Below are 12,886 nucleotides of genomic sequence, written 5' to 3'. Positions count from 1 at the left end.
TTGATAATTAAAAAATAATAATCTAGTATTTTGCTTTACTGCTGAGTGAAGTCAACTTCCTCTTTTGCCTCGTCATCACAAAAAAAAAGACTTACTAAATGTACATATTTGAAACCTTTCTCTGTCTTGTCTAGGAAGACTGCAATTTCTTCTTGAAGGCATTTCTTATTCAATATATTGGAATAGAAGCATAATAGGATAGGCTATGGACCAACATGGAAAAAACTGTTTTACTATTACCAGAGATATCATCATCTTCATTCCAGCCTGGGCGATTTCCTCTTTCTTCCACTATTGTGCCTGTCTTCTTCTTTAATAAATACTGGCGTCCAATTGTCATCTTCCCAGCACGTTTTGCTCCTTTCACAATGCTTTTTGAGAAGGTACTATAAATTCATAGCAATAAAAATATTTAGAAAGATGCATATGATTCTCCCTGATAGCATGTAGAGATTTTTATGATGAACCCACTTACCTAAATAAAATGTATTTGGTAATTTTTCCATTTAAAATAATGATAAAAATTATAGCCTCCAGAAAAATGACTTCCTATATTAATTTTTAAACACCAATTTTATTATTTTGAGATAAATTTGTGTCTATTATGTCTAATGGTAAAGAATAAGCAGCCACCATCTTTCTTTAGGTATTCGTATTTTGCTAGCAATGTGATAAATCTACAAAGTTGACAAAGAAAAGGCAGGAAAGATAGAAATTACCTTGAAGTTTTAGGATTTCATAACTAGCTTGGGATTCTACTTTCCTGTGTCAACAATGCAATAATCAATAGAGAACCACAGGAACTACCACTCTGGAACAGACTAATGATCCATCTAGTCTAGTAAAAATTAATGTGCATCATAAATTTCAAAAGAGGACCCAAAGCTCAAACTCCAGATTAAAAAACACTAAGACAACTGTACAGACTATACTAAGGGTAAAATTAATTCTAACCCCCATTAGGTTATTAACCTATAAAGCAATACACATGAAATCTAGTTTTTATGTTGGCACCGTTTGCGTAGCTGAAGATGCTACGTACATTGTGTGTTTCAAAATGTAATGAGATGCTTGTTCAAATTTACTGCAGGCATAAGTTTGGATAAATAATATATTCCTATACCAAACTGACATGTATATCTTACTAATATACCTTTTATTCAGTAAGTATAAAAAGACACAGAATAGCAATCAGCTATTTTGACTTTCCTGAAAACTACTTGAATGATCTGCATTTCTGCAAAGCTGTCAGATTGTTCAATGTATTTGACTAATACTAAACAAGAACATCAGCAATAAAAGAAGAAGAACGACTATACCGGAATGAAGTGTTCTTTTCTTTTTGTTTTGGTAAAATTATCTGTGGTGCTGTCTGTCCAGCTGCAAATGCAAAAGTGCTGAAGATAGACTGAGGATAACGGAACTTCATTAACTGTTTCTTAAATATTTCCACCGCTTCAGGACTGACTTCTTCATCAAATGCTACTTTAATTAACTGCATATTAAAGACACGACATGTTAGAAACCAAAAAAAAAAAAATTATAGAATTAAGGAAATTTAAAAATCCTAAAATATATTAGCAAAATTCCCATACTTATGCAGTACTATGCCCATCAGGAAATACAAATATGTGTACATAAATCTTATTGATTTTGAGGGATAATACACAGCTTATTAATTTTTATTTAATATTTACATTTATGTCCTAATAGTAAGGTATTTTCACTAAGAAGCATCTGAAATTCTCATAATATTAAACACAAAATATTTTGGTAAATCCAAGTAGTAGTGCTGGCACTAAGATGTCTACAACAGTTCAAATACTAGTCACACGGGACAGCACAGCTTGGAAATATTCTGCCAACTCTGCCCATATACTGGGAACTAAGGTTAGTAATGCACTTCAAAGACTCTCAGCAAACCAATAATTTCAGCATTCATACGTCACAACCATTATACTTCCATTACTTAGTCATTCCAATTTTTGCCTCACTTTGCAAACTATAGAAAACTGCTAATAATAAAAATGTAATAGTGAAATCTGATCCTTAAAAAGGAACTAACCTTGTGCTATTCAACATTGATCCATCCACCCCACTAAAAATGCTTTTTGAAAGGTTTTGGAAAAAAAAAAATAAATCCCATCCCATCATCCTCAGCCAAAAGGATGACAGTCAGCAATTCAGGGCGGAAAAAAATGGAAAAAAAAAAAAAAAGAGAGAAAATAGGGAATCCGTAAAAGGCCTCAAGAGAACTAAGGTTGTGGAAAAAGCAAACAAAAGAAATATCTGAGAGCTTTATTTCTAAGTGCATACCCATACACCTTTTGAATGTCTTTTGTTTGCCATCTAGAAGGTGGATTTCATCATTAATTTCACTTGTTTTGTAAATACTTTCCAAATGACTAATAACTCTGTTCTTCTAGGACTTCTTGAAAGGAGCTCTTGAATCTTTAGGGGTTACACTGATTTTAAGTTTTAAAGATATTAAATAGCATAACTGCAGCCAAAACCTTCTGAAAGTCATAATTAATAAACAAAGAGGAGGGGCTATTTCATACTGTATTGAACTCTGTCTGTTACAAAAGGAACAGAAAGTAAACTGTTTCCTGATTGTTTTTGTTCTCATAACTATGCTAAACAAAAGCAAAGATGATGTTTGACCAGAATCCAGCACTAAAACCACTGAACTGTGTCTGTATTTAGCACATCATTGAAGCATGCTAACTATTCCAGTAAAAAGATTTCTGGAAAATAGATGTCCTCATGAAGTCCTCTCAAAAGTCCACAAGAACAACTTTCTTTTGGTTGCTTTACTCACTTGTATTCCTAATCTTACGCTTTTGAATAGGATATTGAAGGATGATTAGCTAAATAATGTCCATTATTGTAAGGAAGTAGTAAAATGCCAATGATCTATTTTATTATTTTCTCAAATGTTATTGTTCTCAATGAAAATATACTTTTGCAGTCAGCCAATCCAACAAAATATTTCATATCTTAAGTACTGCAGTCTACTTGCAGTCCATGATATAAAATTCTTTGCCTTCAACTTTCCCTCTCTTAGGGTTTGACCACAGTTAAAATCACCACCAAGAACAAACATTTAGAGAAGAACTTCAGAGACTTCATGATACCTAATTCTTAGAAGTCCATCTCTGTCATTTGCTCTGCAGTACATGCTTCTGCTGAACACACTGAGGGTGATCCTACAGACAGGAAACTAGCAGGATCTGTGCAAGTCACACAGAGGCTCATTGATTCTGGCTGATGGTGCCTATCCTAAAGATTCCTGGAAGTGCAGCTTCTACGTAGGATGTACCATGACTTTCTGCCATGGATTTTTACACAAAGCTGGTAAAGTGACAAGTCTTGAGAAGAAAGCAATATTTATACCTTTTCCATATTCATTCCATGTAGCTGGAGAAGAGAGAAAGCATGTTTCCACAGGCTTACCTAGGCCTCTACTTACTCACATTAAGAGATTTTGGACCCAAAATAGCACTTTATTGGATCCAAAATAGAAAGGTGAGGAAAGGGGTTAAAGAAATCAAATATGAAAATGGTAACCCTCATCACTGGCCCATATCAACTGGGCCAAGAAACACCAGGGTTTCTATGAAAGGACTGCATTCATTCTCTATTAACTTTACAGGGCAGAAAACTGAACTCTTCATAAATACCAGGACAAAGTGCTGCTCATAAGTATTTTGAGATGTGTTGTCACATAAAATTTTACAAAACTTCCTTTTACCTGAAAGGTAGCTGAAGTGATCTGCAGTCCTTCCTGCATACTCTGCTGCAGCTGGTTCTGTATAGTGATCTTCTTCTCCTTTGTAACAGAGGCAATAGGAAAGCTCCGGATCACCGTCTGCTCTCCAACTGAGGACCATAAAATTGTATTTACAAATACTTGTTAGATCACAGAATCAGATCTGGTTTGGTCACATTGTACTTTGAATAGACAGGAATGAGTAAATACAAAGCAACGTGAAAATAACAGTACAGAATTAATTTCAGGCAGAACACCTGAAAAGTTGGTAAATTCCTAAAATATTATTTGTAAACTGAATTTCTGCTTAATTTCAGCTGGGATGATTAGAAAAATATTCTCCTTCCGAGTCTTTCTACATGATGGAAATGCACCCTCAAAATCTAGGTTGGTAGGGGGTGAAGAAACAGTTTCAAGCTCATTCAAATTTCATATTGCATTACACAACTTATAAACAACGAACGATATACACTGGTATCTTTACATATGACCATGAACTTCCCACAATAAATTTAGACTTCTGAACGACAATCCGCTTAGAAATGGCAGATGTCAAAATATGAAAATTTATGATTCAGAAGAGCTATTTCCACTACATATTAAAAAGGACACTGAATTTATAAATAATCGTTTTAGGAAGAATACTAGCTTATGAATATTTTTCATTTAACACACTTCCAATGGCCGAAAAAAAAACGTTTAATGAAAAGCTAGGGGTAGTGGAAGCTGCAGATCTCATACAGTATATATGTTCTCTCTTAGTGGTGAAGAAGCTTACAAACGTTGCTCTGTAAAGCAGCATTATTAGACCAACTTTACAGATGGAACTGAGATATAATGATACTAAGCATTTCATCCATTTGAAAGTCTACGGAAATTACTAAATTATGGTCAGGAATGTTTATTTTCTGTCTCCAACTTTAAGTAGTCCGTAAAAGCCCATAACACCATGTGCCAGCCTACTGAAATTTCCTCTAAGACAAGTACATATTATGATTTTATATTACATAAATTACTGAAGACAGCACTCTAAATATCTACCAATATGCAGGAATAGACAAACATTTAGCATCTAATGCCTCATCTGAAGAAATAAGTTCTAGTTAAGCTAATTGCAAAACCAGAATCAATCATTGCCATATCTAGTGATAAAAAGTTATATTAAGAGATTATTCTTATCTGATAAACATGAAAAATTATACTGTGAGGTATATACATTTTGATGTTGATGCCTGAATAGGTGGATAGGCCAGCTCAAAGTCCTGCCTATCTGAAGGACCACAATTATCACTGTTTAATTTTTCTTACCCAGTTGATCATGAGGAGTGCCTTTAAATATAATTCTGTAAGTGGTAAGGAACAAGGCTCCTTCAGCAGGGAGGATGTGAGGACCTCCAAGCAGTCCTCCTGTAGCTTCCTCTCTGCCATCAGGATCCAGTAGCACACGGAGACCTTCACAAACAAATTCTTCTCCTGGCAGTAAAGCTGGTCGTAGAATTTTGGGCTGATGAAAATAAATGAAGTGTAAGTGTAATGGTGATACCAGTGTTATATCTCTGTCTAGTTATAAAATTTGGCTTAAAAAGCTTCAAAACAAAATTGTTATGAGACTGAGTCCAAAGAAGGGAGATGGAGTTTGGACTCAACTAAGAGAAATGGGTCTCAAAAAACAGCGGGCATGCAACAGCTTGTTTATGATCAGAAGTTTGGCTCTACTAGTTTCATAAGTTCATATTTCTTGAGACCAAAGCCAAGCACTTGATTTATCACTGGTGGAAATTTTCTTTCAATGTTTTGATGTTTCCTCCTAACATTATGAGGGGGGAAAAAAAGATTACTAAATTGCATGATTCTAATACTTGTAAAGAACACAAATATGTTTCATAATACTTGCCTTCTGTATTGGTGGAAGACGCCTACTCTCACGATGGACAGCCTCCAGGGTCTCTATGTGCATTGCTACAATGCCTGGAAAGCAGTAATACCATAAATGAAGTCTCACATAATATGAAAGAGAAATTTACAATCTAATTAAAATTCTGATATGCCGAAATTCTCAAATTTAAACATCAAGGGAATAATTATTTGAAATTCAATAGCAATTATAGTCCAGAAAAGAAATCTAACCTTTTAACTTCACTGCAAGTAACTGAAACTAAAAAGTGCATTTCTCTTACTAGAAAAAAAAAGAAATACTACAAACTACTTTTTTGTCACAATTCGTACCTGGTATCATGCAATGAAGACCCTTGATGTGATCCTGTGTAACTCCGCTCTCTGTGCAAACCTTGTCAATAAATCTAGTGATAAAGCGTACAACTGCGTTTGCAACATCATTGTTCTCAGAGTCCTCAAATCCACTTTCAGTGTCATAACTCTCTGCAACACTGCCTGCAATACTATAGGAATAAATAAAAGAAATTTGAAGTGTGAAAAATTCAGCTGGTGATGCACATGAGATACCTGGCTAGATACAGACAAAGTGTGGGGTTTTTTTTCTAGTTACCATACACAAACCTTGATAAAAGCATATGGTGGTACCACAATTACATCGTAATTTTCACTGTCATTAACACTGTCAGAACTGCATGGATAATGACATAGGATAACTTTCACTCCATGAGTCCAGCACAGACAAGCCCATAAGAGAAAAAAAAGCTATTTGGAAGTGAGCTCTATACCCTCTCTTCATAGAGTCAAGTACATTATTTGCAACCCAGGGTAAACAAATATCCAGTTACACAGAGAAAAATACATTAAATGAATATTTTGGTTGCAGAGCAAAGCATTCAAAAGCTAAAAAGACCATAAGAAAAGTTTTTTGTGCAGCAGATATAAAAATGCAAGCAAGTGGGAGATGTACTTTGAAAGTCTAAAAATGCCTCCCATAATAATATTAAGGGCCAGATTCATACATTGCAACATATACTGCAATCTGTCTACTAAGCATGTCCTAATGCCTGAGTTTAGAGGTGTTTAGTCAGCAGAAATGAGCAGCCAGGGGGAGTTCGGTACTGATAGCCTGCCTATCTTTTATGTGATGTCTGTGTTCTCACATAGTGTTCTACAATTTTATCAGGTGGGAATTCTGTTGGATCATAGGTGATAATGAAGACAATAAATAGAGAGGGAGGAAGGCTTGTTATGAAATGTGCTGGATTTGCATGCTAGGGAATGTAACTGGTGTTATAATCCTCCTGCCTCCTTAGTAATTTAACCTTTGCCACAGTGGTTTAGCCCTCTTGCTTTTTGTGACCTCAGTGCCTTTCTTCCTTGCAGCTGTTGCACAGAAATTGTGATTTTATGGATGCTATATAAAAGTTTTCTTGATTTTAGGTTCATACACTTCTTTTTCCAACTTATATAAAAACTAAGAGTAGTTTTTAGGCTGCTGTTTTCTTTCTCATCATATCCTGTTTGTCTTCACTATTTGTATTACTAGATTAAAAATTCTTACTGCGACAATAAAATTTTTATGCTCCTTTATATGGTGTTAAATTACTCCAGATAAAGTTCTGTTATTTAAGAGGAATAATGTTAGACTTCTGCCCGCCTTAATTAATGAACTTGAAAAGAAGAGAAGATACTGAAATAATCTGGTATTTAGAATAAGTGCTGAAAACTAAGAAGCTTTTGAAAACTGTGGCCCATCCTGACTGATTACCACTGAACTTGTGTACCCACCTGTTTGTGACAATACTGTTGCTTCCACTCTCCCAGTCACCAGTAGCCGATGTCCTCAATAACTTGTTCTTACTTGTATCCAGTGGTACTAGCAGGTAGACCATAAGGTTAGCAAAATGAATTGCCTGACTGAAAACTGTACTTTCCTCATTCTGGACTAGCTCCTGCTGTGTTTGTTTATTAAGAGTTGGCCATAATCGCAACTGCTCAGCAGCCAGGTCCATTGCTGTCTTATCTTGGTCTGGACCTACAGAATTTTTCTCCTAGAAGACATATAGAAAGAAATACAAAGACATTGAAGAAATAAGAAAACTACAAGTTAAAAAACAATGTTTAGTCAAAACTTTATTTATTACATTGTTCATTAAACTTCTTCAGTTATTTAAATTATATATTAATTTAAAAAGAAAAAGCAAGTAACTACACTCAATAGGGTTTAAGGAGAGTTATGATACTAGTAACTGAGCTTTGAAGGCAGTTCACTGAAACATGCAAGTAGCACAATGTGGACAGATCTAAAAACCATAATTTCTTTCTAGTTCTTTTTTATGCTATACGATCTTCCATGTTTCTTCATAGTGGTTTACTGATTTTAATACAGCTGCTCTCCTTAGCTTATCCACTTAGCTCACATAAGAACAAGCATAAATCAAGACTGAGAAATAATATGCAGCTCATTGTTCGATGCAGGTGATATTCTCCAAATTCCTAGGATGTTCAGGTGAGGCAAGCTTTTACATAAGTAGTTTCCAGACCAGCTGAAACATTCATATTTTCACATGTTGGGATTCCAATTCTAGCGTTTTCTTGAAGCAAACTAGGTAGATGGCACATAGTCAAGTCATATTACAGCCTGAGGAAATTAGAATACAGGAACCAGGCAGCCAATATTAGTGACCTAACACCTGATGTTAAATTATTAAAGGATTTGTTATCTCGTAAATGTTTTTGCCATAATAAGTTAAAGTTGAGCTAATTTTCCATATAAACACATGTGAGGGTTAAAGTATGTGCTTCCTTGTAAGTTCTACTATTCTTCACATTTTTCTTTATGTAGTGTCAGATTGGAAGGGGCTCCCCGTACACAGTCCCACAGTCCTTTTCTCTTTATCCCTGATATGTCTGACAGGCCTTTTCAATTCTTCATTCTGACTACATTGGTGGGAGTCTCTTTGTCTATTTTACTTCATCTCTTTACAATGCTGTATGACTTTGGGTAGTATACACTTTTCAGTCACATAGTTGATAACGGTATTTTCATACAAGAAGAGAGATTACAAATGGCTCTTTACTATGTGTATGTGCTCCTTCTTAAAAACAATAATCTTATTTCAGCATGCTGCAAGGCTTCCCAGTATTTTTTTGCATTACAGATGTACTTTCCTCCTAATTTGTGTTCTGGAAGATCTGTCCAATTTTAATAAAGCAGACTGACTGCCATTCAACAGAAACCAGCCTAGGGTTTGGTAATAATCTAACACTGGAGACTACAACTGCTGCTAGCTTAGGTTGTTCACATAATAGAACTGTCGCTAGTTTATGACATTGCTATATGGTAAGTTACTACTCTCAGGAAAAATATATACCTTAAAGTGTGGAAAATTACACAAAAAGTGGTTGTTTGAAAAATCGTAAGAGCAACATCAAATTATAATGCTTTGCAGATAAATGTAAATTTTTGATATTTTTCAAGTTGTTATATGCTGTTTAATATGGGAAAAATGAAAGAAAAATACGTAAAATTTGAGAAACCATAACTTAGCTCTCTATAACTTAGCAGAAAATTAAAATGTGAATAAATATACTATCTTGATATTTACTTTAATATATTCTCCTACCTTTTGTCTCAACTGTACTGCATGGTTGTCATCTTTGGCTGTAAGGTAGAGGGAGCGAACTTGATTTTGCACGTTGCTATAAAAGGTTGTTTCCCAAAACTGTTGGTTAGTCCAGATGGGATGGTCTTGTACACAGGTGTAAGCAAACTGACTAACTCCAGGTGCTAATTTCTGAAAGCAAAAACCATGCAAAATCGACAAATTAGTCCTATTATTTCATTTCCTTTAGAGGCTATGGCTTGAATATTGAAAAAAAAAAAAAAAATATATAAAATCAGTTGTACAGACTGAAATATGCAATATACATCATATTTTGTACTGCAATATAAGAAAGATAAATTATCTCCAGTTTTGTGCCATTAAAGAAATTAGCATACAGTAAACTTGTATACAAATCTAATCCCAGTGCAAGGCATGGCTTTCTGACTTTTATATTAGTTTATATATAGTTTTATATTAGAAATGTGTTCTGACTGTCAGAACTACAGTAATGAAATTTAAATAATTGTAAGTGGCAACTGAGTCATTCCAATAAGCTGCATTTGTTGCAACAGCAGAAAATTAGATAAATTGTTCTCTTCACTGTTATCTACTGCACTGTATGACCCAAATCCAGCTCCTGAAAGAGTACTAAATTGGGTGTGTTCTTTGAAGTCACAAGGGTCTGGATTCCTATAAGGCCTCAAATGAACCCAGAATTGTTACAGCATTACTCATCATGAATACACCAATTTTTTCCAGTAGGTCTATTTATGTAGGAAGCACTAGTCTCCCAGTGAGTTGTTTAATATTCTTGATGACCACATACAATGAAAGGAAATTTATTTCAATGACCTGAATCATGAAGAATGAAATCTTATATCCTACATACTTACTTTTTTGAAAAAAAAGAAGGCCACAAAAAAAATAATGTGTTGGATACTGCATATAGCAAAGAAGCAGGTAATCTAAATATCTGCTTATGATTATTCCTGCAGTAGAACTGAAGAATAAAGTACATTACTGGGTGCCTCACTTAATGACTTTTACTCAGAATACTACCCATACCTGAAATATACACTATATCTAGAAGTTAAATTTTACTTTACTGATTAGGTTGTAAACCACTTTCCTGTAGAGCACGAATACTACTCAATTTAATATTTATAATTGTACAATCGTACAGAACAGCCAGTACATATAATACTTCCTCAGTTGGCAGCCAGGCATTCAAGTGGAAGGCTAGGAAATTACAACTGAAAATTTTGAAGTCTGGTTTACAGATTTCTGGTTTTGCAATTCTTCGAATTGTGTTTTCCACACTATGCTCTTCCAAGTACATCATGAACTGAAAGTTCTGATCATGTGCCATGTATTCATTCCCTATCAAAGACAAGGTCCTTTGAAATGGTATTATTTGAGGAAATGATACGTGACATGCTACTAAAATTTACCCAACTGAAATACCTTCTCATGATGAACCATCAAACAGTGAGAAATATAAATTTTATTTAATCATGCAGAATTTCATCAAAATTTCTTGGCAACCTGTTAAGAAATCTGAATGTGTGGAAGATTCAAATTTCATTAAATATGACTTTGTTTATTCAATACAGATTGAAACAGAAGATAGCTGGTTTGTTTAACAGATTCCCGAATTTCAGTTGTGATGCAGTTTATGGTAGCTCACCTGAAATGATAACTGATTGCACGGTAATGGTTTACATGCTTGATCTAGCTGTTAAATCACAGAACAGGACAGCTCAAATAGTGTCCTACTGATTTTTGTGTTGACTGCTGGGCATCCCTTGAAAAAATCTCAGGCATACAAAATATATACTAACTCATTACTATGTCAAGCCTGTTAATTAGCAGGACAACTAACTGTACAGAAAATTTAATCTTTTAATTGTAAAAAATTAGAAAATATTAAAACAAAAAATATACAGGAGGACTACCTCTATCCTCCTGTAAAGCTACGTCCTTTACAGTAATCTTTACTCTTTAAGAGCTGTACACATTTTATATCATAAAATCATAGAATCATTTTCGTTGGAAAGGGCCTTTAAGATCATCGAGTCCAACCATTAACCCAGCACTGCCAAGGCCACCACTAAACCATGTCCCTCAGCACCACATCTACATGGCTTTTAAATCCCTCCAGGAATGGTGACTCCAACATTGCCCTGGGCAGCCTGTTCCACTGCTTGACAACCCTTTTGGTGAAGAAATTTTTCCTGATATCCAATCTAAACCTCCCCTGGCACAACTTGAGGCTGTTTCCTCTCATCCTATCACTTGATACCTGGGAGAAGAAACCGACCCCCACCTCGCTACAACCTCTTTTCAGGCAGTTGTAGAGAGCGATAAGGTCTCCCCTCAGCCTTCTTTTCTCCAGGCTAAACAACCCAGTCCAAATGGGGGGACTTCCATTCCTTAGCAGAGCTGAGCACTCTCTTGCATAATTAAAACAAAACATTTTTCAATTAGTGGTGGTTCTAAATTAGAACTAATTAAAAAAAAAAAAAGTGTGTGTTGTCTCAGCCCAGCACAGAGCAAGAAGCATCCCCTCCATCCCTCCTGCCTGGGGCAGACGGGTATTTTCTCCTACTGCTCTTCTGACCTCACGAACACCACCAGGTATAACATGGACCGAATGGCAAAGGGAAGACGAACTGTCTGGCAGGAATCAGGATGCGGAGCTGCCGAAACTTTTGTACCTTTAATTGTACAGACTCCATGCTGTATGTCTGCAGCTATTTTACACTTAAAGACATGCACAAGAACCAGAGCCTTAGGAGAGCTAGCTTAAAATGGCTTAATTTGTTCAGCTGTGGTAATTAACACAGGGCCCACAGAATGGATCTGGCCCAATCATTCACCTAACTCAAAATCCAGATGCACAAAACTTGTGTAACAGAGGAATGGGGATGACAGGTAAATCATGGAATATAAATATGGATGACACATCCTGAACGCAAAAATTACTGCTGAAGCCATATCATGACCTTTACTTTGGTTTATTTTTTATTTTTTTCCACTGGCAATAATTCCCAGTCACAATACAGCTGCAAAAAGAGAGTATGATGTCAGGAAAAGTAAAAAGGAAAAAGGAAAAGGTAAATGTCTGTCCAAGCCTAGCTAGTTGGTATAGTTAACTCATGCCAATTTGTGTAGCGAATGCCACACAAAGGAGGGGTTTGACTATCAATCTGTCCAGCTGCCTTTGATGCCTCAGCCCAAATCAGGTAATTGTGTAAACTAGGTAAAGAGGAACGATCTTTGGCACAAACTCCAAAAAAAGTTTAACCTCATAACCCTGGGTCCATAGTAATAGTGTTACACAAATAAAAATGAAACAAATAATTTTCACACGGGGACAAACATGACAGGAAAGCTGAGGGACTTCTAAATGCTCTTCCTGTGCTCAAAACCATGAACAGCCATGTAAAAAACACAATTTTTTAAACAATGGAGATTTATGTTCAAATATAACGACACAAATCAACACTGACAGTAAGTCGTAGGCAAAGTAAAAATAGTTTGTTTACAAAAGGATGAAAGAAAATCCATCAAAAAGCAAAGCAATCATAAACATTATCCTTCTCATCAC

At 35.3% G+C, this 12,886-nt stretch overlaps 1 protein-coding gene across 1 annotated transcript in view; it reads right to left on the bottom strand.

Moving 5' to 3' along the window:
• The window catches only part of SBF2 (SET binding factor 2), a 288,886-nt gene that overhangs the window by 55,732 nt on the left and 220,268 nt on the right, over positions 1-12,886 (bottom strand). The window contains 8 exon segments of the mRNA XM_068398307.1: positions 241-386; positions 1,320-1,495; positions 3,755-3,882; positions 5,081-5,276; positions 5,667-5,740; positions 5,999-6,171; positions 7,457-7,719; positions 9,295-9,465. Of these exon segments, the coding sequence (XP_068254408.1) occupies positions 241-386; positions 1,320-1,495; positions 3,755-3,882; positions 5,081-5,276; positions 5,667-5,740; positions 5,999-6,171; positions 7,457-7,719; positions 9,295-9,465 (1,327 nt within the window).

Source organism: Nyctibius grandis, chromosome 4 (genome assembly GCF_013368605.1).
Source record: "Nyctibius grandis isolate bNycGra1 chromosome 4, bNycGra1.pri, whole genome shotgun sequence".
Taxonomy (NCBI): domain Eukaryota; kingdom Metazoa; phylum Chordata; class Aves; order Nyctibiiformes; family Nyctibiidae; genus Nyctibius; species Nyctibius grandis.
This window is presented reverse-complemented; position numbering and strand designations above follow the sequence as displayed.